We start from the raw sequence: 26181 nt of genomic DNA on the forward strand, positions 1-26181 counted from the left end.
CCCAATTATTAAACACAGACCGTTTCAAAACTGAAAGAAAAAGACGTCTAAAGTGTCCTTCAGTCGTGTTTTTTATTCATCTGCCCACTTTGATGTCCTCTCAGCTATTGTTGCACCACACTCTGAGCCTAACGCAAGGCTTTCTACTTTTCCGGTGGTCTATAATATGAATGTTTACAGCCATGTTTGATTTGGGCCGAGGCCTGGAGTGTGAATGGCGAGGCATCAATGTTAAGGGAGTTTCTGTGTTCCCACACTTCAGCGCTCATCCACACATGGTGTTAGGAGTCCATTAGCGACAGTCACATGATGACTATCAAACGAACTGAAGAGGCAGGGAGGGAGATGAGTAAGAAGGGAAAGAAAAGGAGGAAACAGAAGAACAAAGGGAGAAAGAAGGGAGAAGAGAGATGGTAAAGAGGCTTCTGAACAATCTTCTTCTGACTAAACCTCAAGAGTGAAAGTGAGAGAGCTCCTGAGGGAGAAACTGAGTCGCACTTTTAAAGGCCCGCACTCCTCTCAGATTAAAACCACATTGTTTTAGCAGCACACGCTGGTATTTCCTCTCGGTCGGACTGCTCGGGGCTGCTGGGTGGAGCTCCAGGGGAACGCGAGTGCCTTGCCAAGCAGCACTGCAGCTGACTCTCGGCAGCACATGGAATTACCTCTGCTCCTCAAACCGTGCCAGGCAAGAGAGGGCCGGCATATTTTAGAGAGAAAGTCATTGCTAGTCGTTAGGTCCTGGAGGATTGAAGGGTGCACTGGTCGACTTTCTCATGCTCCGTCTGTCAACTGGAATAAAGTACAAGTATCGTTTTGGCAACTTCAGGCTCGTTTGTGGCGCTGCTTTGGATAAAAAAGGTTTCAGTAGCATCAAAGCGGTTTAACACTGCAGCCATGTGAAAACTTGTCTCATCTCTCTAAACTTCTCAGGTCTGATTTGGTGATTTAAAGGTCAGAACATGTCTAGACATCTAGTTTAAAAACTCTTTAGCTGCAATGGTTTGCAGTTAAACACACAGTTTGTGGATTTGCTAATGAAAAGGTGCATCTGGGTTAAAACCGGACCCCAGTTAATTAAGACAGTTCAGCCTTGACATTCAAAAGAGTAGTGTCCAAAAATTTGTTTAACTTAAGTTCCACTTACAAGCGTTTTTTCCGGAGCGAACTAAGCAGACTCCATCTGTATCTAGGTTCCATTTAAACGGTTATATTTTATCTGCAGTACAGATTGAAATAATTTTTAAAGCGGTTGAAACAACAGTTATATTTTGTCAGAGAGATTGTGAGACCAGAGATTGTGGATTGCTTTTATATTTTTATGGGATCTGACATCTTTGACATTTGACATTTCTCATAGATTAGTTTGTTCGTCTTTTGTTGTTTTATTGGAGAGGAAAAATTAAATTCCACAAAAAATGTAGTTCAGTCAGGACAACTTTCATTATAGAAACTGATATTTGTGCCGCAGTAAGTTAAGTTTGGCAGTATGGCTCTGTTCTGGGATCTCCCTGGTCTTCCACGCGCATACGAGTAAAGCCATAAGGTAAGGAGAGCTCACTCATTTGCCCTTCCACATGCTTACGTGAAAAAGCTATATGGTAGGGGGAGTCCCTCCCTGCCCATCCATGGAAAGGCAGAGAGCAGCAGTAAAGACCCCCCAGGGTACAGAACAGAGCAGGCATTAGTAACGGCATGGCATGATTACTCAAATACAGCCTGAAAGGAGGAGCTGGGGTGGCGGCGGGTTACAAGGTGCTTGCAGAGGAAGCAGCAAGGCCAGGCAGGCTACAGCAGCTTAAATATGGCTTGTATGCTGATGTAGCTGACTTTAAGATGGCTGCTATCAGCTGATGTGCTGAGATGCTCTGTAATTTCCTTTTTAACTTTTAAAGTAACATGGGTTGTAAATTAGAAGTAAATGAATGCAAGTCATCTACTTTGTGTACTTTATAAAGCAATCTCTCACGCATTTGTCCCTGTAACATAAACTAGAAGTAAATACATAAATTGTAAACTGAGCTTGGTTTCATTGCCTGCCTGAACGAATGCTATGCTTCATATCAAGTTTAAACCAAGGACTGTGCGGTGATGCAGTGTGCACACCATCCAATCAAGTAACAGCTTTTTTATCCCGTTTTTTATTGAGCATTCATACCCAAAACCTTGATCTAGGTGCCAGATTTGCAGCCATTTTCCACTTCTAAAGGCAAAAAAAAAAAAATGGCACACAAAGATGAGTGACAGGAAGAGTCACAGTTCATATTACTACCCAGAATGCCATTTGGCAGTGAGCAGCATGGCATTGGCCCCGTGATTTTTGGCTCGAGATACTTTATTCCCAGTGAGCAGTAAGGAGAAGCTAGTCATATCTGGGATCTGGGTGTGAAAGGCTAATACTGTGTGATGGTTTTACATAGCCACTGGATTATGTACTAATCTGTGTGTGTGTGTATGTGTTGTACCATGCAGTATATAATCTGCTGGAATTATGCACTGTAGCTAGGCCACAGCAAAAGAGTTTATGTGATGCTGGACAACTGTGTGTTAGCAGATAGCAGACAGTGATGTTTCCAACCCAAGGATTCACAGTAAAACAGAAACAGGAGATAAAATGGAAGAAAACTGGCTACAGTCTTCTCACAAGCTCTGTTAACTGTTAACACAACCCCCTGCTAAAGAGCTTATGATTGGTTTAACCTGTACTTATTGAAGCTTTATCTATCCAGTGAAAGCTAACTCAGCACATACGTTCTTTTACAGCAAAGCCCTGCTTCCTAGCTCACACATTTACACAGCCACTTGTCTGCTGGTGGCCACTGAGCTTCTTTGCTGGAGCTAAGAGGGTTCTGTTTATTGTGAAAGGGCTCCATTAGGGACGTTAGCTGCTGACAGTCTCAATAGTCTCTTTCCTCACCCAACGTTCCTGACCACTTCTACATATTTAAAAACTTTGGCTTCCTAAACTCGTAGCACGCGATTGGCACATTTTGCATCAAAAGTATCACCCGTTATGTCATGACTCAGTGAAATCAGAAGACACTGGAATCAGTGGAACTTGATTGTGATGGCAGTTTTTCTGTCCAACAAAAAATCATATAAAAATGTTCTGATAACTTCAGATCTTGACATTTTCTTAAGTATCAAAAGTTAAGCAGGTGAATCTTGTACATCAGTGATTAGAGTTGAAACACGTAGATAATGCAGGTAGACTTTTCATGGTGCAGATTTGCCAAAATGTAAATTAATATTACGTGTGGCTCAGAAGTAAGAAAGAAAAACAGTGACAAGCTTTGCTTTTTTGTACAGCTTAGAATTTCCTATCATGCAGTACAGCCCTAGATCACAAGTCTTCATGGGTCCATTTGGTTCCTAGTAACTGAGACCTGACCCAGGATCCAACCAGGGATGGGCATTTCAAGCAAAAATACTATTTGATTGTCACTGGGAACTATTTGACCATTCTACAAAGACTGTATAGTTGCTGTTTGTAACCCATAGACTGTATAAAAAGAAGGAGTAGCCGCAGTGTTTCTGGTTAACAGCACCGTGCTGGCCAGGTGACAGGTGTTTGTGGGCTCTAAAGACGTCACAGTGTGGACATAAAGTCACACAGCTAACACTACATAAACATATGGATGAGTTGACCAGGAAAGGGGTGAAAATTTGCGTGTCCGCCAGGGAGTCATGTTTCCATCAATGCCAACCGGAGCTGGAGCTGCAGAGTAATTTGACACGGGAGTGAATGCCGATTGTCCCTTTCACACTGAAGAAAAAAGTCAGATGTTAGTGGTTGTTAGTGGGCTTTTTGTCCAGTGTGAAAGGGGCTTTAGTTCATGTAAATATTTGGGATATGTTAAAAACTTCACATACAGCCAAAAACTAGTGAAAAACGTTTAGTTTTAGAATATGTAGAGTACAACTCACAGGCCAATTAATGATACCTCTGAGGAGCTGAACTTATCCTGAAAACAACAATGTATGAAAGGTCTTGCCTACATGTAGGGATTTTGCCATAAGAGTGGAAATCAAGAGAGTGAAAATCAAGCAAGATACAGCCAAGGGTTTAACAAGCTAATTCTTAATTCTGTCGCCTCTGCAACCACTCTGAAAACATAAACATACACTCAAGCATCAAATATAGCCAGTGAGAGAAGAGTGGAACTGCTGCACTGCACCTCTCTGTGCTGTGTTATACATTTCCTGGCTAACGCAGCTGCTCAGCCGCTCCGTTTTCCCCCCTGAGATCACAGCTAGCTACACTGAGAGCCAAAGTCTGGGTCACCACTTCCTTCTTCCTACTCCTTTTCTCCAGATTGCAGCTGGCGGATGTAATTGAATTAAAGAGGAAGCCTTGTTTTTTTGGCTGTGGATGCAGTAAAGAGATGGATGTGATGCATGTACATACTGCAGGAGCAGGTTCCTATTGGTGTTTTTAATTTGCTTTTGATTTAGTGCACACTCAGGAATTGTAAAATTTCATAAAGCATTTTATCTCTTTCTCTCTAATAGTTTTGATGTATGCTAGGAAAAGGATTTGCTGAACGTTCACACTGTTTTTCAGCCTCACACTCATACAGTATAGATATACACCTCTGGGAGCTGCCCAGTACAACAGCTGTCTGTCAGCCAACTTAACATGTCTGCCAAAGCAATCAGCAGTTCAAGTGTTTTGCTCAAAGAGGATTTTAGTTTTTCTTTAGGCAATGGAGAGTGCTTCTTTTTTAGTTCTTCTGTCCAAAACCTTTCAGTCTTTTACCTCAAGGCCAAACTCTCTGGCACTGAAGTGCAAAAAAACCCTTCTGCCAACACTGATGTCACACCAAAGACATCACTCCTGTCACTTCGGTTTAGAGTCAGTTTTATTTTTGGGGCCCTGTAAACATGTGCTTCCTTGTAGTTTCTTTTTTGTCAGTAAAAAAAAAAAAAAAAAAAAAAATAAAAGCTTCACTGATAATCCACTTTTCATTTCATTCATCATATTCTCAGCACCCGTTGGCTTGAAAGATGTCTTTTGAAAGGTTTGTTAGCTTGTGTGTTGTTTTTTTTTTTGCACACTGGGTTGTCTCTCAATCTAGGAAAATGCTCCTGTGAAGTGTCTCGAAAGATGTTTTGGCTTTCTCTACTCCCAGCAGAGAGTCTGAGCTGTGAGTAGGCGATATTAAATGTATGGATGTTTGGAACAGGTAGCTCATGGTGACTAACGCTAGCAGACTTTAAGTAGATATGACTGACATTACTAATCAGAATTAATGGTCTTACTCTTCTGTAGTTGTGCTACTGTTAGTGTGTTTTACCATGTAACTGGTGTTTCAAGTATTTTATGTCAGAAGTAAAAAAAAATAACAACAAAGAAAAAGCAAACACACTGTACCTCACTACGGTTTCTCTCAGTCAGGTCTTCTTTAAAGTTTTTTGGTAGCTGGCATCCATAAACTTGAATTACTGCCTCCTTTTGGATCTAATCCCTTTCTATTAATCAGAAACCAAACTGCCATTTTCGGCTGTCCCTTATACCTCCCTCAGTCAGGTCAGCTAATGATTAATGTATATTGTAAGTTAATAAAGCAGCAAATGTTTTTCCAGAGCTTTTAACTGCATCCCATGGTGTTTATCAGTGGTTAAAGATTGCTCAGTTGTCATACAGATAGCTTAGTTATTTTCATGTGACCTACGTATGGTTACGTGATAACAGGTGGCCGCATTCTATAGTGTTGCTTAGATGGCTTGGTCTGTTTTGGGAAAACAAGCAAACATGTTAAAAGGTTGTTGTTGCTGTTTGTGGCAGACGTACAACAAGGCAGATTTGTCACATAAAGCAAATTAAACCCAACCTTTTAGTTCCTTGAATAGAATATTGCACTGACTTACAAGGCGGCATCATGTTCCTCTAAATGACCCAGGCGAGAGCGTGTGGGCTCCATTCACACATGGTGCATTTTGGGAAGTGTGCGTCTATTTTGAGTCTGTGTGGTCGCTCCTGTGGGTTCCCTCTAAGTAGCTTTTAGCAGGGTTTGATAAGGCTTCCACACTCACACTCACTCTCTTAAACCCACTAGTCTTACAGGGCATTAAACCCCCATTTTCATTTTCTCTAAAGCAGCTTTTGTTTGAAGGCCTGTGAAATGCACAAGGCTCCCCTGATAACACCGCACTTTGTAGGTTATCGACTGGTAGAGGTCTGCACTGAAGTGATCTCTATCGGATCTTTACTCTGAGGGGGTGCATACTTTCTCACATGCCAGCTTGTATTGGGCAATATCATTAATCTTTTTTCACCTAAAGAGCTTTCAAGTGGTTTCTTTCTTTATTGTAGATGGCTGACGATGGATTTGGAGATTATTTGTCATCATTTAGGCTAAAGGAAAAGGGAAAGAGCCGCATGGAGGAGCAGGCAGGTTAGGAGGGAGGACAGAGATCATCTTTTATCTGGACAAGCTGGATTTTACTTTCACTGCCCACTTTTCTGCCATTATCTGCCCCGCTGAAGAGTCAAATGTGCGAAAAAACAGGATCCTTGCCAGCTTCTGGGCTTTGGCTCTGCTGTTGACCTGTTACCTCCCTGTGGAGTAGTGCAAGAGAAAGCTGGGTGAATTTAATAGAAAGCAGTAATCAACAGTTTATACACAAGTACAAATCAGTGACGTGTATCAATTACTAAAATGCATCGACGCAAATTCTTTGCATCAATGCTTCATTTAATCCATATAAATTTAAAGCACAGTGTTTCGCAAGGACATTTATTACTGTCGCACATCGCGCTTACGCTGTGAACACGACGTGTTATGATGGAGCCGTTTGCGAAGTGGAGGAAGAGAGAGAAAATAGCGAGGGACAAAGAAGAAAGTGTCCAAAATCTGGGATTATTTTAAGCTAAAGAAAACAACTCTGTAATGTTACGGTCCGTCCACCGTAAAATGAAACTTTTGTCGCCTGGGCAACAGCACGGCGGTGCCTGATCAGAAAGCAGCCGGTGTTCTGCCAGCGGACACAGGTGAGCGATAAAGGAGGGGAAGAGACTAAAAGAGGGGGGTGGATCCGACCACGTGGGTGGTCGCAGATCCGGTTCAGAATGGTCTAGAGTACCGGCTGATTTTGGAATCAAGATGGCGGGTCAAACCATGTGATTTCAAGATCGAGAGGGCAGAAAATCTCTCTCCACCGAACTAAAAAATTGGAGACCTCTGATGCTACCCTGCTGTGGGTCACAGGTCTGGTTAGCTTCAGAGATCACGTGGTGTGTGCATGTGGGGTTAGTAAGCAGAAGGAGGAGAGAAAGGCACGGAGGAAAGCTATATACAATTTACCACAGTCTATCCTACAGCCACCAGCAGTGAACGTCCATTCAGCAGCAGTTGCTGGCTTTGGATTAGATAGAATGTGCAATTGTATCTGTTCTCAGACAACAGAAGCCAACACCAAAAAACATAATTTTTGTTGCAAACACTCGGCTACAACTTTATCAATGAGAGGAATGGTAGTGAACTTGCATTCAGTAACCGTGTTCCCTGGCTTGATAAAAATACGGATATGATTTCACACAGTAATAGGAACACAGCAGTCACGGCCCAGCGAGTGGTACCGGACACAAACAACGTGCGTAGCATAGAAAACACAGCAATAAAACAAGACGCCGCGGGCTTTAAATATCCCTTGGAGAACAGAAACTCACCGCATGAAGCTTGTATAAGTAAGTTACAGTAACAAATTTATAGAACTATCTGCTGCCTAGACATACTAAAGCCTCTTACCTGTTGCTTTTGGTAGCGAGTAGATGCGTCAGTTCTTTTAGGAAATCCAGCGGAGTTTTCTCTCGGCTTGGTTCTGATGGTGCCGGTAGTTTCAAGGCACAGCTGATTTTTCGGCGGCAGCAACAGGACTCAGCGAAGTGGACTTAGTTTGAGAAGGTAGAGCACGGACGTGATCTTCTCAGTTAAGCACAGAGTTTATCCGTGTTCTTCTGCAGGAAGGAAATGTTATCTTCTGTGACAGTTTCTTTAGGGATCCAAAATTATTAGAGGTAGAAAAAAAAAAGAGTTGCTCATCCAGCGAGTGAAGTCTATTCAGAACAAAGAAAGTTCAGTGCTGAGAAAGTTGTCTCCTACCACCGCTCGCGCAGCTGTGGAAAGACAATGTGCTGGCTGTGCTCAGGCCTACTTATACCTGAGGGGGGCGCTCCGGCTGCTTTACCAGGGCGACCTGCCAGATTACAATTGAAATTGAAACTGTTGCATGAAGTTTTGGTTCTAATGCTTGATCAAAGGATGAAGGTGATTATCAGAATCTGTGGTTTGTGGTTTTTCATTTATTTTGGGTAAGACAAAACAACACGCCAGAGCGTAACAACTACAATGTGACAAGCAGCTGCATTGCAAACTGCAGGTTGATTGCGATTAAAAAGCAGGTGATTATTATCATCAAACCTTTCAAGACATATCAAGAAAACCACAAACTACAAATTTTAGATCCCTAAAGGAGACATTTAAAGTTGCCATTTGAAACGCATCCCTTAGAGAGGTCAAAGGTCGAGGTCAGCTGGAGTCAAGTGAAGAGCCAGCATTTTGTTGTTTTGCTTTGGTGTTATTACTGTGGACAAACCGTCGAGGAGAGAGAGAGAGAGAGAGAGCTGTTTTGTCAGAGGTCTAACTGTCACCATTTCAGCCCTCAAGGTAAATATCATCTGACTGACAGCCAATTCCAGGTGCAAATGTGTTTGAGTGTGTGCATGTTGGCAGTGGGACTGCAGCAGTATTGAGTATCAAAGGTTATCTTGTTCTATTTTGAGAGGCTCCTCTGTAGGCAAATTTCAACTGGCTGCAGGATCTTGTCTGTTGGTGACACACACACACACACACGTTGTGTTCCTCACCTTCTGTATATTTTTCTCGTATGAAGAAAATTGACCTAATTGGTGTCGTGGATAAGACGCATGCCTTCGGTGTGAGAGACCCAGGTTCAATCCCCCACTGTGACCCATCCACCAATGTGTCATTGTGACCTCTGACATATGTAGCAATTGCTTTGGAGAAAAGCGTCAGCTAAATAAATAAATGTAATGTAAGATGAAAGTATGATGTTAACCTATAAGTGGATACTTTATTATCTATCTGTGTCTGTTCTATTTTTGGAATAATTACAGCAGGCAAATTTGATAAAAATGAAATCCACTTTTGCTGGGTTGGGGATGCACCACCTTTTTTCTGGCTCGAATTGGGAGCCTGAAAAAAAAAGTTTGAGAACTACTGGGTTAAGCTTTCCATGTTATAAATAACAAAAACTTTCTATTTAGATGTAAAATCACCTTTTTGTTGGCTGACAAGACAAATACATGTCAGTTTTTTAGTGGTACCCTAATTAATGTTCTATACCTACAGCTACAACTAAAAATAAGGTGAATAGCAATGTTTTTCACAGGCTACTTCAAATCCATTAGGTCCAGATGAAGAACTACTGGGTAGAATTTAAAGTCATTGATATACATGAACTTTTAACTGGGTCCAGAAACTAATGTTGAGCAGTTTCTTTACATAAGAAAACAGTAAAACAGTATGCTTGCGGACGGTGAGTATAATGTTTAGTAACTCTTTGGTTGAGGACAGACATGGTATTGCCGAGAGCGCAGTTCTACAAGCGTAGAATGATAAATAAATGTAAAGTAACGGTAAGTAGCTTTAGCTGCCACCAGCAGTATTTGTTATTTTAAACATCAAAAGTGACGTTCAGAGAAGAAGCCTGCGACCTGGTTGTTTTTAAACATTACTCTATGCTAATGAAAACCAGAGATGAGAGATAAAATCTTTGATAAGACATTTGTTAGTGTCAGAGTTAAATGTGTTTTTAATCTAAACCGCATAGTAACAGTCGCATGACACAGCCTGGGTTATCTGCTGGAAAAAGTGACCCTGTGACCCAAAATCCCAGACCGCGAGTCAGTCCGCTCAAATCACAAGACGACCAACTAGACGAGGGGACTTTCCTCGGCCATGTAGGTCAGGTTGTTGAAGCCTGGCGTCGTGAGAAAACTGCCCTTGGGAGCGCAGAGACCGAACCGCTGCTGTAAACATCAATCTCTCTCTCTCAACCCTCTGTATCCCTCAGTGTCTGCAGGAAATTAAATCACTCTGGACTATTTATTTTGCTGCAGGATGACGTTATGATTATGGTCCACTTCCCCTGAGCTTCAGAATTTAAAATTGTCATTTTGAGCAGCGCGTATGTGTGCCTGATACCTGGGTAATGAAATGCAGATTTAGTATAAATGCGGGCAGACTAACAGCCTCAGTTTTGAATTTGATCGTGGGAATATCATATGTTAGACCATCAAGAAATGATTGTCATTACAACAGGGATCCCCTGGGTAGAAAGAGATTTAAAGAGGCATGCAAAGATGCGACACATGTATTTTCGGCTGATGTGAAGAAGTTGCGGTCACTACAAATTAAAGTGAGAATTCTTGATCCTGGTGACATGTTGGTACTGAGTGTTCTTCACTGTGGTGTCTGTGCACTTCACAGAGAAGTTGTTTCTGTTGGTGGTGCTCTTTTCTTTTAACACAGTTTTTAGTTTTTTTTTAGTCCAAACCAACCAGCTTGTGAAGTTGATCATTTTGCAATAGCAATCTGCTGTAGAAGAAAAAGAAAAACTGATTTTTACATAAAACAGTGGTATTTTTATTTGAAATGTTGAAGGCATTAAATGAAATGTTGCAAACGGATTTGTTGGTGCTTGAAAGTGGGATTGTATTTGCCATGTTCCAGAAATTTATGAAACTGAAGTGGAAATGTTGTGATAGTGCAGAGTTGTGGAGAGCCCACTGTAGTTACGTGTAGCTAAGTGTATCACTCTTTCTGATGTCTCACTTTTGTAAAAGGGCAGCTTCACCCAGTTTACACATCCAGGCGTGTTTACAGATGTCAGGGAGTACTACTGCATATGTAAAAGTTGTATAAAGCCTGTGTGAAATTTGATATACCGCATTTGTAGAAACACACTATATACATATAAATGTCACTTACTTCAGCCTTGGTCAGGCTCAAGACTACAAGTTTGACAAGGAAAAAATCTGCTTGTGTGGGGTTAGAAAGAAGTGAGCTCACCAGACCTCTGCAGCCCACTCCTCATCTCTGCTGCATGTTGCATTGTGGGCAATGTAGGCGCCAGGTTTTGACAAGCAAGAAGATATCAGATATCTTTGGTACAACTTTTTTTTTTAAACTGCCCTTCAAGGGATTGTCCATCTTAGCAACCCGTTCTTACAATCATGTCTCGTATTTGTCATTATGAAAATATGACCTTTCATTTGAGAGCAACTGTTCCATTACTGTCAAATTAAATGCAAATATTTCTGCTTCACAGTCTTCAGAAGGCACAATTTTTGTTATCTCAGCCAGTTAAAGTAAAAAAAAAAAAGAAAAAAACAGAAAAAAAGGATTTCATCCATCCCTTTTGTTGGCAGTTATCGCCATAGTAACCGCTAGAGATGGGTGTTACATGTCCCAAGGGTCGGAGGCTGGGGATGTGAGGGCAAGCCTGTTTGTGTGTTGGCTCTCTCACCTCACTGTGAAGTTGGCTGGCAAATAAACCAATTTGTTTGTTTTGTTGATGTCGCTGGGCTTGCCTGTTTGGGAAGGCAGGTTGGACTGTGGAGTCGCACGCACACGCACGCACACGCACACACACACACACACACACGCACAGACTAAACTGAGGTGAAATGTACTTTACGCTTAGACTAAAAGAGGCATGTAAATGGTCAAATAATTGCCAACCAATCCACAGCTGAGTGTGTGTGTGTGTGTGTGTGTGTGTGTGTGTGTGTGTGTGTGCGTCTTAACAGCAAAGGCAGCATCAGTAGCTTAATGTCAGCAGACACCTTCAGCCCTTTGTCTGTGTAGAGGAGGCTGACCTGCTCCTCTTTGAAACTAATAAGTTGCTTGCCTTTGTGTGTGCGTGTTAATTGAGTGTGTGTGTGTGTGTGTGTGTGTGTGTGTGTGTGTGTCCTGCCAAAGGGGAATAAGCAACCAGTGTTTTCACACACTGAGTGGTGGGAAGGACCACAGACGAGGGCTGAGAGGAGCATGGGGCTGAGTTTGAATGCTGTGTCAGTTTGTTATTCCTGCCTGTTAGCATTATGCTCGGTGAGTAGAAGGACAATCTGCTGTGTTTTCAGGTGTGTTTGTGTGTGTTTTATCTTGTTAACTAGTTGTTCTAGTAGCACTGAAAATATCAGTAGTACCATGACTTACTAACAGTAATATCTTTGGTAGTTGTGTAATAGCAGTAGGACATTGGGTGTAATATAAAATGTCACTGTACTTCTCAGTGCTGTGACGTGTGCTACTTGCAGCTTTTGTTGCTGTGTGAACACTGTTTATTGTGTGTGCGTGTGTGTGTATATATATATATGATGTTGATGATGAGCCGTGCTGTACTAAAGATAAATTCTGCTGACCCTCGTTCTGTGGCCATTAAATTAAGTGAAGTGGGTTATGAAGTACGATATGCTTTGCATATGATTTGCAGCTGCTTCAGGATAAATTGATTAGATTGTACATAAGTGAAAATCCCCAAAATGGTGTGCTGTTATAACAAACTACTAAGTACAGGTGCAAGTGAGGAACAGGTGCATTATCATTATTCAATATAAAAACACCACAAAGAGCGTTATAGCACATTTTCTCTATTTCAGTGATAACAGTGAATGTTGTTTTAAAAGACACTGCCGGCCAATCGGATACAAGAATGGTCTGTGGCCATGCTATAATGCTGCGTTCATGTCATATCAGAGTTATTGTAATTATGAGTTTCCGACTTGACGCTTGCATATCGTTAACACGGGAATCTTTTCCATCAGTACTGTCCTTCTCATGTGATGTAAACACGGCTTCATGCCTTGTTTCCTGCTGGCTAACCAAGCACAAGACGGGGACACAAAGGATGAAAGGTGATGAAAACGAAACATGTTTACAGCTGTTTTATTGCGGGGTTTTTTTGAGTTTGCTGAAAGACATGATTTGACCGTAAGAGTTATAAACATATTCCATTCACCCAGCACATTTAGAAACACACAGTTCATGGTCAAAAACATGTTGTGGTCTCAGACGAGGTTGATGCTAATCATGCTTTGCAACTGAAGCATCTACTCTTGTAGTATGCAGTAACTGTAGTAGCTGTGCCTAGCTTTGGACTTAAGTTATGTTTTTTATGTCTGTTGCTATGTTTCTTTTATTAAGTACTTTGAGATACCAGTTCCAAAAAGGTCTTATATAAATAAACTTAAGTAGCAGATGTAGCAGCAGCAGCACTATTAATACAGTCTGTAGTAGCAGTGTGGTTAGTATCATCAGTATTAGTGGTTCTAGCATCAGCATTAGTAGTACTAAAAACAGCTGTATTAGTCAGTTGTTGAAAGCAGCTCTGTAAATTTGGTGAGGTACTATTTTTGTATGTACTTTCCTTGAGTAATTCTACAGTAAATTTTATACTTTTACTAAACTTTATTTTAGAGGCAAATAGTAGATTTGACAGACGTAGTAAAAGCAGCTGTAGTTGCAGTAATGCTGGGGATAGAAACAATAGCTTGAGTATCAGACACACCAGCAGTATTACCGGTGATGGTGATAAAAGCAGCAGTCTTATAGTATTATCAGTAGTTTAAGCATTAAACAGTGTTTTATTATTAATAATTTACTGACGCACTTTGCTCTGATGAACTGGGTTCATTCAGTCTGCACTTTACGGCATTGCACTAATGAAGCCACACGTTGCAGACAAATTAATTTCCTCGAATGTTTCTTGCGGTCGAACATAAACTGTGATTGGGACTTTCCATCCAGACCTTCTTATTGTGCATGTAATGCTTTTTACTGGAACTAAAGCCAGCACAGTTAGCTCTGTTTTTCCAGAAGTGCACAGGATGGCCATAAATCATTTAAACTGCGTCTTGAAATCCAACTTACATAAATATGTAATTGGTATGTACTGGATGTGCCATGAGGACAAACGGTTTAAACGGTTTCATGCTCCTCTGTTGAATTTTATGACAACCAGAGGAGGAAACGTGTTATTTTAACACCTTTTGACAAGTCGTGTGCTCCTTTCTAGCCATGTGTACTTTGTCTATCGCTCAGATGGGAGATGGTGTTAGCGTTAGCATTTGCAGTTTTCTTTTTTCCTTCTACAGTTGGACATTTTTAGTAGGAGGGGAAAACCGGCACTGCTAAACATCAAGTAGACAAAATAGGCCAAAAAACTCTCATAGTTTTGTGGTCCAGGGAAAATGTCATAACTCCAAAATGTCGTCCTCTCAGGAATCAAAGGGGAACAGCCATTTTTCAGCTTGACAACCAGTTTAGTTTTCTTCCTACCATTTTCTCAGCACACAGAAAATCTTAGTGAAGGTTAACACTGGACTTATGATGAAATTCAAAACCATGTAATGCAAAGTCCAAACGTATAGTGACACACAAGCTTGATGTGGCTGTATATGAGCTTCTTCTAGTGTGTGTGTGTGTGTGTGTGTGTGTGTGTGTGTGTGTGTGTTTACCTGTGTTAAGTCGTGAGTCAGCATGTTGTTACAGTAAACACCTGCAGCCTCCAACAGCACACAGTACAGTCACTCAGGTGTGTGTATGTGCGTGTGTGTGTGTTTTCCGTGTGTTTTTATTCCCAGGGGAGTCCTTGGGCGTTTTCCTCTTGGCTTAACTGTGTGTTAGTGTATGCTTGTATGTGTATTTATATTTATGGATGCAAAGCTCTGTGTGTATTTGGCTTCCTGGCTCTTATTATCTCAGTTATGAGAACTAGTCACTTATAATAGCCCATATTTATTGCTAATTATACATTTACTAGTTGAATAAAAGCATATAGACCTTTTAATTTACTTCAATCTGACCAAAAAGTCAAACGTTTGTTTTATGTTTGAAATTTTGGTGATTCACCAACTAAAGCTCAGTTAGCATGAATGTAGCAGGCAAATCATTGAAATGATAGTAATGATGATGATAATTATGACACCAGCATGATATTTTTGTAAAATTAAAGGCATTAATTGGTATAATGACAATCAATTTGAGACCATGTTTGAGACGATTTTCACACCAGACTAGAACTGCATTTCCCATAAGACCCTTTTTGTCAGATTTTGTTTTCTCTTTATGAATAAACAAATCTTTCCTCTCCAGACAAGTCTAAATATATGTTTACTTTTTTCTTCTGGACTTAACACTCTCACACTATTTTTATGTGCAAAAAAAAACCCAATGAATTGCTCCACTGGTTCACATTTCAGGGTTTAGTTGCCCGGCTCAACAGCTTCTTGGCAGTAGTTTCTGAAGGAGAAAGCTTTTTTCTAATCTTTTTCCCTGCACTGATGTGTTTTTACCATTATGGGATTTGAAGTAGTGTAACGGAAGCCGGCAAGGCTGTGCAATGAGTAAACCTCACTCCCTGACACCTTAAGAGACGCACTGGTGACCAATGCCAGTACCCATGGCTTTTAGCCTCCTCCACTTAAAAGAAGAAGGACCGTCTTCAAAATCGAGCACCTTTACTCTTCTTCCCTCTGGATGTAGGGGGCTATTTAATAGTTTTGGGTAGGTGGTGGGTAATTACACATTACGTTACTGGATGTTTCACCATGCTAGCTGCTTGGCTCTGGATCAGCTATCCAGATTGAAGGGATGATCAGCAAGTGGTTTTTCATGCAAAGGCATTAAGGCGATTTTAACTAACTCACTATCAGAACTAAGACGACATAAAAAGTTTCTAGAATCTGCACCACACTGCAGTGTTTCACATTCGCTGATTTATTTTTGGCGACACAACACTCCTCAATATCAAAACTGACCGCCACATATACCATTAAATAGGAGTAAAATCATAACTCATTGCGGAGCACAAACGGAAACGGAGCCGGTCTGTTTACTTAAATGCTTTAACTTTAAGAAATCAGTCTATCTATTTTCTTAACAGACCCACCTTCAAATAATTTATACGCAAGCATGTAAGGAGCCTAGCTAATATGGATAGCTATGTTAACGTTAGAATACAGCTGTTATCGAGGTCGCACACTGTACATAGCTGCTAGGCAGTATCGATTACACCCCCCACCCGCACGCGGCGCCACAGTTAGACGGTAATTCTGTGGGAAACATTGTTCTGTGCATTTGCAGATGTTTCTGGTAGTTTCTCTTAAAGCCAATAAGCCTGTTTCTTCTATGCTGGCATTTCACTGGTATGCTGCACAGTAACACCGCCAACTGCCGATTAGATCGGCAATCAGGGATCTCAAGTAGCCATGATTAGATGATATGAAAATAGACCCTAACCCTAAATGGCTCTAGGAATATTAATGTCAAATCTTAACACCAGCTTTATGGATTTTTGTCAGATGAATAACTTTGGTGATCCCCTGACTAACTTTTCCTAATCATGAGGTCAATCCAATAGGGTTAGGGTTAGTGCCAACTAATGCCATTCCCATCAGTCTTAGCTGCACTTTGTAGTAATTGTGCTAATTAACAAATGTGAGAATGCTAACATGCTAAACTAAGATGGTGAGCAAGGTCAACAGTATTGTTATTATATCTCACAGAGCTGCTAGCATGACTGTAGTCTACAGAGAGAGAGAGAGAGAGAGAGAGAGAGAGAGAGAGAGGAATGTTATGCTCTTGTTATGTTTAGCTTCTAGTAGCCCTGACTCACAGAAACCTCTATCTCTCTCCTGTTTCTTCCTCTTTTTCTCACTTCTTCTGTTTGTCACAATCTCTCTTTCTTCTGCAGTCCTTCCTCTCCCTCTTGTCATTAAACACCACAACTCCTCTTTATGCTCTTAGTTCTCCATCTTTGTCCTCTCTCTCTTTCTCTCTATCTCTAGTGTTGCAGTGTGGAAATAATAAAATCAACTCTGTTTCCTTTTTAGGTGCTGGATAGATGCAACACTCCTCTCTCTCTCTCTCCGTCTCTCCCTTTCTCTCTGCTTCTTTTTTATCAATGTCACTCTTTCCCTTGCTCTTTCTTTCTTGTTTCTTCCTTCTCTTTTTTCATCCTACTCACTCTTTTCTTCATATTTATGTCTCTTCCACCCTCTTTCTCTGTGATAGTCTTTGCTATCCACCTAGTCTCTCTCTCTCTCTTACTGTATATGGTCATAGAGGCTCAGTCCTGTACAAACTGACTCCACACACATTCTCTCTCACTGGGAAGGTGATTTAGCAGAACAGAGTTGTGCATTGCATGGCCAAATGTATGTGGACATTCCACCTATGTGATTGTAGATCATCTCATTCCAAAAAACATGTCCACTAATCTGAAGTCTCCACTCCTCTGGTCTCAGTCAGTCCATCACATTTTGGATCCTGGCTGGAGGTTTGCTCCCATTCAGCCAACAGAGCATCAGTGAGCTCCATAATTGATGTTCAGATCAGGTCTAGCTCACAGTCACTGTTGCTGTTCAGTTAATCACAAAGGTGTTGGATGCAGTTGACGTCCGCGATCTGTGCAGGCCAGTCAAGTTCTTCCAACCAAACTGGGAAAACCATGTCTTTACGGAGCTGGCTTTGTTCATGGGGGCATTGTCATGTTAAAACTGGAAAGGGTCGAACACGTGTTGACACAGAGTTGGTTGGGGGTAGTACACTGTTAACACTGTTGTTGTACACTGTTGTAACATACCAAAAGTAGGGTGTCCACATACTTATGGCCTTATAGTTTAATTGACTATCATAAAAAACATTTACACCCATTAGAATGTAATAATTTTTCACAAATTTCTGAAATCTAACTTAAAAGGTGTGAGACTTTTTGCTCATTCAGACATTACATCGTCAGTTGCTATAGTGACTTCAGTAGCACCCACATTGCATGAAGGAGGGATTTATATATCGACTACCCAGACTACCCACACGGCTTGATTTCAAGGTCAAGTGTAAGAGCAAACGAGCTTGACATCAATGCAGGGAGTCACAAAGGGCGTAGCAAATGTGTATGTCTGATTGTCAATAATTCATCGGAAGCTTATCGTACAGTCAGACAGCTGTCATGAGGCTGCTGCATGCATATTTCAAAACAATCTAATGCACTTTAGATGGAGATGAATGCAGCACTGTGGTTGCAGGGATGGTTCTTATTCTTACTGAGATCATTCTGACCTAAAGCCTTTATGCTCTCATTTTGTTTCTACTTTTACTTGTAATTATCTGCCTTTGTTTTTGTTTTACTATACTTCACTTTAATTCCAGTCATTATTGTAATGCAAGGAATTATTATTATTGTCCCCCTTCCAAGTAAATCATATGTATTAAGGGCTTGAAAACTGGCAAACATTTTACAGCTGATATGGGTCTCACACGTGGGTGTAGCAAAATGGCCCAACAGTGCCCCCAAATTTCAATGAAGCAGCCCCCACCATTCGTTTCATCTAGATTTGCATTTGGGATGCATATGTATCATCTCAAGACACACAAAAAAGCCTTTCAGAGCCATAGCCTAAACCCAACAGGAAGTCAGCCATTTGGATTTTCCTGTGCACTGTTACGGCTTACAGGCTCCGTACTGTAACTCCTCCGAGAGGATTAATTGGATCAACTTCAAATTTGGGCTGTGCAATCAAAATACCTTCACAATGAAAAGTTTGAGATTTCGTTGGAGCATTTGGATGTTTTGCCATTAAACAGGAAGTTGTTCCAATATGAGTGCACGTGGTGTGGTCCATACTGGATGTACTGGAACAAGATATTTGTTTTTGTTTTTTACAATTAGTGGCTGTTCTCTAGCGCCTTAGCGTATCTTATGTTTTACAGGAGTGTTTCTCTATCTGTTTGTAGCTCTTGTTTTTGACAGTATTTCAAATGAAAAGTTTTTATCTCTTGTCTGGGTCATACTGACAATTTGTTTAACTTTGTATGTGTGATTCAGTGAGTTTGAAGTCAAAAGTTTCATTTTAGCTTTTCGCTAAACTACTTTGATGTGAAATGTGTGTGTGTGTGTGTGTGTGTGTGTGTGTGTCATCCAGAACACAGTTTTTTACACAAAGAAAACAGGCAGGCAGTAGAGGAAAAGCAGAGCCTGAGTCATCCTTCCTTCCTTTGTCTCTATTTAAAGGTCTTCATCACTCCTCATCAGCTGATTGTTCACTCCTGTCCCTGGTGGAAGAGTTCAGGATATGTCTTGCTTCTTTAAAAAATATTTACATTTATTACAACTTATACTTATACTAAAACTTATTTTTGTAGTTTCAAGGTGTGTTTTATCCGCAAAATCACAAAATTGTACTCACCAAATTAATTACTGAGATGTACAGTATGTACAGTGACTCCACTATGAACTCACTTCACTATTTTATGATATTTTGCCTCTAAACCATTATCGATTATAAAGATAATCATTAGTGGCAGCTTATTAGCAACTTGTGCGTTTACTTCTAAAGTGGTCCCAGCAAATTGGCTTGTGGACACTCAAAATGAAGCCATTTCTACTTGTGACCTCATGACAAGAGTTCAACTGAATACTTGTTTTCTTCCAGGATCGTTTCATTTTAAGGATTTAAGTCAATTTTTTTTAAAGGATCCCAGCTGTCGCTTCATAACTATACCCATGTTTATTATTGTAACCATGACGATGAAAGTCCCCTAACCTCAATAAATTTGTAATTATTACCCAAACCACACGGTTACACACGGCTCTAACGTTAACTAAATACTTATTTTAACCCAAACCATGATCTTTCCCTAAGCCTAACCACGTTGTTTTTGACCAATCCGACCATGTCAGATCATAAATTAGATTTTTTTTCAGCAGTGATTTGAACAGGTTTTGGAAGGCACAGACAAATAATATTGTCCTGCCAAAAGGGGGCATCAGATCAGAAGACTCTTCTGTGTGTGCCCTTCAAACAGACAACCTAAGACTTGTATTTGTTTTGTATACAAATGAGTGTCAGTGAGTGGTGCAAAACTCTTCTTGGACAGAAATGTGTCTTTTTTTGATTGACTTTAGGAAGAAGCTTCCCCATATTTATGGCTAGGGTGTTGAAGTTGTTCAGTAATATAAGTATCTGGGAACTATTATTGATAACAAGTTAACTTTTGAACCAAATACTGATGCTCTTTGTGCAAAGACCCATCAGCATGCATTTTTATGAGAGGCTAAGGGGTTTTAATGATATGAAAACGTTTAATTCTTGTTTCATTGAGTGTGTTCTAACCTTCTCTTTTACCTGCTGGTTTGGGTCAGTCTTTAATACATGAATCTGAATGACCTTTCCCAAATATACAAAGGCAGAATCAGAATGAAGGACCAGTCAATCCTGAGCCTTGTTCAGTGAGTTCAGGCTGCTCCCATCTTGTTGTAGATGGAACCTAACAAAGTGCTAGACCAATAGATTTAAAAACTGAATTGTCCCTGCGGCTATCAGCCTTCAAAACAGCATCGAGTTAATGGTTTGTGTTGTTTAGCGGGTTGATTGTACTGCTGGCTGTGCAACAAATGGCCCCCATGGAATAATAAAGCCTTACCGTACCTTGTTGCTAACATTGGATGGGGAATAAAGACTTAAAAACCTTGACAGTGTTGATTTTGTAGTTTTCCATATGGTAGCTCCTGACCAGCCTGATTGACTGCCTGTCCGCCGACTGACTGTTTGACTGACAGACTGACTGACTGCCTGTCTCGCTATCTGTCTGGATGGAGATTACTAATAAGAGCTGTTATAGGATGTAACAGAACAGCTCGCTGACTGACATGTTCATTTGACTTTGACTCCTCTTCCCTGATAAAATCCTATTTAAGTCAAGGGGATGGTTGGTAACTCTGTGTGTGTGTTTTAAGAAGTTAGTATCTTGAAGGCAAGGTCAGACCTCCCCCCATTTATCCCATGTGTCTCAACCTCCCTCAGTGTCTCTTTTTCTCTTGTCAAACTGAAACATTTGCCAGTCTTTTCTTTCTCTCTGCGGGGTAGTCAGATCCCCTACCAGAGATGCAAATTATTGCCATGTGTTCTGCCTTCACGCTAGCAGAAACACACACACACACACTGTGCTGACATTGTCACTGATGACGTCTGTGCCCACAGTCGGTTTCTTGATCCAAGCGAGTTAGTCACATGTATGTGTGTTTAAGAAGGATTTGTCAAGTCAGCCGCGCAAACAGCTTTTTCCGTGTTCGACAAATCCGCTGCAGGTTTAGCGTCACTCGGGTCTGTTTCATGCATCTCTCACTGCCTGAGTCAGGCGACGCTCTTCACTCTGATTTTCTCTGAATTTTGAAAATTCTTTTTACTTAGTCCTCCTACAGATCAGAGAAATCCTGAAATTGTTCCACAGCTTGTTCCACAGCTCGCCAGACATTGTCTACAGTTTGTCACAACATCTCTAAGCACACTTTGGCCTTCTGAGTGTGAATTAAAAAAAAGAAGAAGGAGTATTTAGCATTTTTGAGAGTTTAATTTATAAAAAAATAATACACAGACTGTACTAATTCTAGTTACAGACAAAACTAACAGTTGCCTGGAACACATGGAACATGGACAAATGAAATAACACAAACTATGACTAAGAATTTGTGTATAAAGGCTTCAGATGTTCATCTTATTCTGTCCACCTGTGTCAGGGAGAAAAAAAGAATGTCACATTAAGTGAAAAATATGTAATGTGGAAATAAATAATAAGAAAGTAAAATAAGAGGTCACTTAATTGCAGAACATTAGTACTATACTACTGAAAAGCATAGAATGTCTGTTGGTCAGTGCATTTGCCATCACTATTAAGACATGTACAGCATCATTCAACTTCTTTTCTTTTAATCTTTAGACTTCACACACTTTTGCATTTTTATATATTTTTTCTCTTATAAGAGCCGAATTGACTGCACCTCCGTCTCTTTCATCCACCTGCCATTACCAGTTTGATAGACGAGTAGTTAACGTGCACATTACAAACTGATTTACCCACATATCACATATCATATGCCTTCAAAGAATATGCCTCTGGTACTTCTATTAGCTCTTTAACTCTAATTCCCATGATACCTCTCTCTTTGGCTTTCTGCTTTCCTCTAAAATTGTTGCCTTATTTCACACAGAAAGTATTTTTCAGTGACTTATAATATTTGTTTTCTTCACTTGAAATACAGGTTGGGTGGGATTAAATGCACTAAGACAATGCAAATTAAAAGCAAGCTGACATTCATTAACTTCCCGGTGATTTCCCAAACTTTTCTGGCTGTCTTTCCCAGAACTTTCTTTGTAAATATAGCAAACTCCTCCCGTCTGGTATTCCCTGGTGGTTAAAACAAAGCGCCAAGATTCATTATGAAAGAGCTATTGGATTCGGATTTTGCTTTGTGCTGCATGCAAATCTGCTGATGGTACCTTAGGTAGGCTTGATTTATCACTTCACACGGGCAGATTGGTCAGCAGGTTTTGAGGTGGTTTGTCGCACTGTGAAAGGTGAATTAAGTGCATCTGCAGTACTTTGAGCTCCAAATTTATGCACATACACTCACCCATACACCCAAACTGTACCATCTGGTCTTGGTTGACTGGAGAGAATGACTAAGCATAATGTGATCAGTCAAACAGCTTTCTCTCTGACTGCTTTGTGTTATGATGTCTTAGATTGCAGCTTTTTGTGCGTTTCTGTCAGCCTTGTTGTTGCTTTCTCATTTGTTTCCAATAACTCAGCTGGTAACTGTTTTATCTGCAGATAAAACACAGATGGAATTACATTTCTTTTCCATATGTTTATACAGTTCTAGCCTTAATTCGATCTAGCTTTAATATCTTAGACATACTTTGAAACATCGTTCTTCGAGGTTTTTGGGTCAACCTGCATTTACAGTAGCGATGAATGTGCTTGATTCTATGCTGTGACTTTCCGGGCTTCAGTATTGCATATAAAAGAATATGGAAAGTTAATGTCTCTCTGTGTTTCTCTGGCAGGTGACATTACACAGAAGGGCTATGAGAAGAAGCGGTCCAAGCTGATTGGAGCCTTTTTCCCACCTGCACCAGGTAAAACTGGCTTTTACTTGCTTCCTACCTACATTTTCATTTGGCCGAATTTTTATCAGTCAGTTCATGAAAAAATGTGTCGGCATGTGCTATCAGAGCAATATATAAAAATATAAAAAAATTACACCAAATAATAAATGAGAAAATGTGAAAAAGTTGCTAGTAAATGATAAACAAAGTCAGAATAGTCACATAAAAGGCAAATGAAAATGCTCAGTCACTTAGTTGTTTTGCCACATTACACGGCGAAATTTCTGTCTTAACAACTCACAAATCTTTTTACCACTGAAGTGTCACAATCATGTATGACAATGAGTTTGACATCCCAAACGGGGTCATGACCCTCTCACAGTGGAGTTTCAGCTATGTGTGTTTTAATCCTAACAGGCCTATGGCAAAGTGAAGAGCTCATAGCTGAAATGGGTGTGCATAATGTTTTTGTACATGCTGGACTCTCACTATAAAGAAAACTTGATTTCCAAGAATACCCATTTATTTATTTAGATGTTTTTGTCCAAGACTTCCAAGATGCACGGTTAGGGTTCATTGTTTTACTAAAAGGAAACTGGAACGTTTGATGTCATACATTTAATAAATCATCACCAGTTGAGTTGTTTTTGGTAACACACCACTGGAGGATGTTATTGAGTCCGACCACATATGATCTAAAAGTCTAGTTTGCAAGTTGCGGAGAGTGGCTGACACACTGCCTCAGACTGACTGCTGAGGGTGGGACTGGAGTGTCACTGGAGACCAGCAGACACACTGGCACTGCCAAAGCTATAACTGGAATATACTTTGTGTATGTGTGTGTGTGTGTGTGTGTGTGTCTTCGTAGGGTGGGGGATGTCAGGAAGTACATTATGGGAGGGAATGAGGGGTGTGGGATGGAGAAAATGTGTGGTATTCACATCCAGGCCCAGTGGGGGGTCGTCCCTAGTTCATTATGGGGGACCGGATGACACACTGACCTTATACTGTTCATTCCTTTCAGTCCTGTATGCGCTTTTATCAGTAATGCACATTAGTGCGCATATGCATACACACAATACCCCCCTTTATCTTAACCCCCCCCCCACACACACACACACACACCGAGCAGCACAATACTCCCTTTGTCTATATCAGACACTTACACACACACACACACACACACACACACACACACACACACACACACACATACACATACACATACACCCTAGTAACAGTTTCCTTCCCTGTGATGTATTTAAGGCCCGTTAATCTGCACTGCCTGGTACACAGTCAGCCTGATATCGTTTGATTAAAGCATTTTACAGTGTTCACTGTAATGGATTTTCCCTCAGTTACCCAGATTTACACAATCTCACCTTATAGATTAGGCTTAGTTTACTCAGAGGGGACGTGATATCCAGCACTCTCAATTGCATTCAATTTTAGATAAAATGATTTTCACTTGTTGCAATTATTTACTAGTAAACTAGGTGTTTTTAGTCATAGACAAAAAGAACATGAATGTAGTAGGGAGATGCTGAAACTCAAAACTAAAATTCAGCCCTGGCACTGTAGCCACGCAAGCACACCTTACCACGTATCCCCACGAACACAAATTTACTACTTAGGCTACATTTGTTTACAGATGGTGAAATAATATAAGCAGTAGGCCGACTGTATGTAACAGCAAGTGCGTCACTTTGTGTTGAAAAGAGGTGACATAAGGTCTGAAAATAGGGGTGTGATGAAAGACTTTGGTCACAAGAACAAGACGAGAAGATATTTTAACACTATTTTGAATAAGTATTTGATGATAAAATGTATGAGTGGGGGGGTCTGGGGGTCCTACAGATTTGTAACAGTTTATGTTTGTGACTGGCACACAATGCTCAATAGTTTTTTAAGAGCACAAAACAAATTTGCACATGCAGTTCAAACAATGGATGTCCATCTGAGTATGTTGTAGAGTCTGTGCTCTCTGTCTGTTTGTCTGCTGTTACTGTCTTTCTCTCCTGCAGAGTCAATTCCAACGCGAACATTTTTGTGCGACTGTTTTCTTCCTACCTCTACCACCCTCCTCCCTGTCTCTGCTAGGCCTACAGCAGCATCCTTCCTCCCAGCACTAGCCTACAAGAAGACCAGGGCTCTCTGGCTGCACCGATTCCAGCAACATCCATGAACACAGTAGCCTATAGAACATTGCAGAAAATAGTTTTCTCACACACTGCTCTCAACATTGGAATACACATGAATAAAAATATTACTCACTAGCCTGCTTAATTCTGCTCTCCTTGCCTTCACTTCTAATATTTCCACACAACCACGGAACATACACCTCTGCTGCAAACACAGCGGCTCGCCCTACCTCTTTCTTTTTCTCTTTGTCGGCCCTCTTGACTTTCTCCATCAGCAGTGGGCTGTTTTATGAAGTGGCCGAAATGACCCGCGATAGCGTTTTCACCAGCGGGTGTGTGGAGCAGGCTTGTTAATGAGGAAGCCAATCAAAGCCGAAACCGACATTGCAGTTGCACCTGCACCAAAGTGTTCTCTGTTGCTTTACCTCGTCCATGCTTGTAAAATATCCACCTTCTGAGTCTTATAACGTAATGGATGATCATTTCTCTCAGTGTTTCTCTGCAAAATGCTTAAATGGGTCGCCAAATATTTTGGGCGGCCCTTAATGTACCTGAGCGGCCGCCCAAGTAAAGCTGATGTGTGGGAAACACTGATATTAATATCAATCTGACAGGCCCACCCCGAAACAAATAGTCCGGCCCCTCTGGCATATGCCTGAACACCAGTGACTGACTTACCTTTGGAAGGAACTGGGTACACAAAATCTAAATTTTGGGAAAAGGTGAAGGAAGCCTTAGTGGGAAAGGCAAACATAACCAAAACATTCTTCTCTTAAAAGCACACAGTGCCTACCCAATGAGACAAGGATTCTTGATATCCATCTAGATGCACATAAGGTCTAATATGTTCTCTAAAAATTTTTTTTCATGTTCTGGAATGAATCTACTATTATTTCCACTATTCCCATAACTCCTAAAACCAGAATAGTCAAACTTTACAAGAACCAAGAACAGACTTCCTTTTCAAAGCTGCTCCTTTTTCTGGAATGAAACAAAGCCTGCAAAGCCCCTCCCTCTCTTACATGTTCAGTTGAAGTGCAACTCCTTCAGTCATTTCTCATC

At 40.8% G+C, this 26181-nt stretch overlaps 1 protein-coding gene across 3 annotated transcripts in view; it reads left to right on the forward strand.

Moving 5' to 3' along the window:
• Positions 1–26181, forward strand: part of LOC119901686 (disco-interacting protein 2 homolog C) — a 220763-nt gene that overhangs the window by 102118 nt on the left and 92464 nt on the right. For all 3 annotated transcript variants that reach the window (XM_038717269.1, XM_038717268.1, XM_038717267.1), the window contains exon 2: positions 22937–23008. In XM_038717269.1, the coding sequence (XP_038573197.1) occupies positions 22937–23008 (72 nt within the window). The remainder of the gene's footprint in view (positions 1–22936; positions 23009–26181) is intronic.

Source organism: Micropterus salmoides, unplaced genomic scaffold (genome assembly GCF_014851395.1).
Source record: "Micropterus salmoides isolate LMB-PRFRI ecotype aquatic unplaced genomic scaffold, ASM1485139v1 Ms_hic_scaffold_14, whole genome shotgun sequence".
In the NCBI taxonomy this organism is placed as follows: domain Eukaryota; kingdom Metazoa; phylum Chordata; class Actinopteri; order Centrarchiformes; family Centrarchidae; genus Micropterus; species Micropterus salmoides.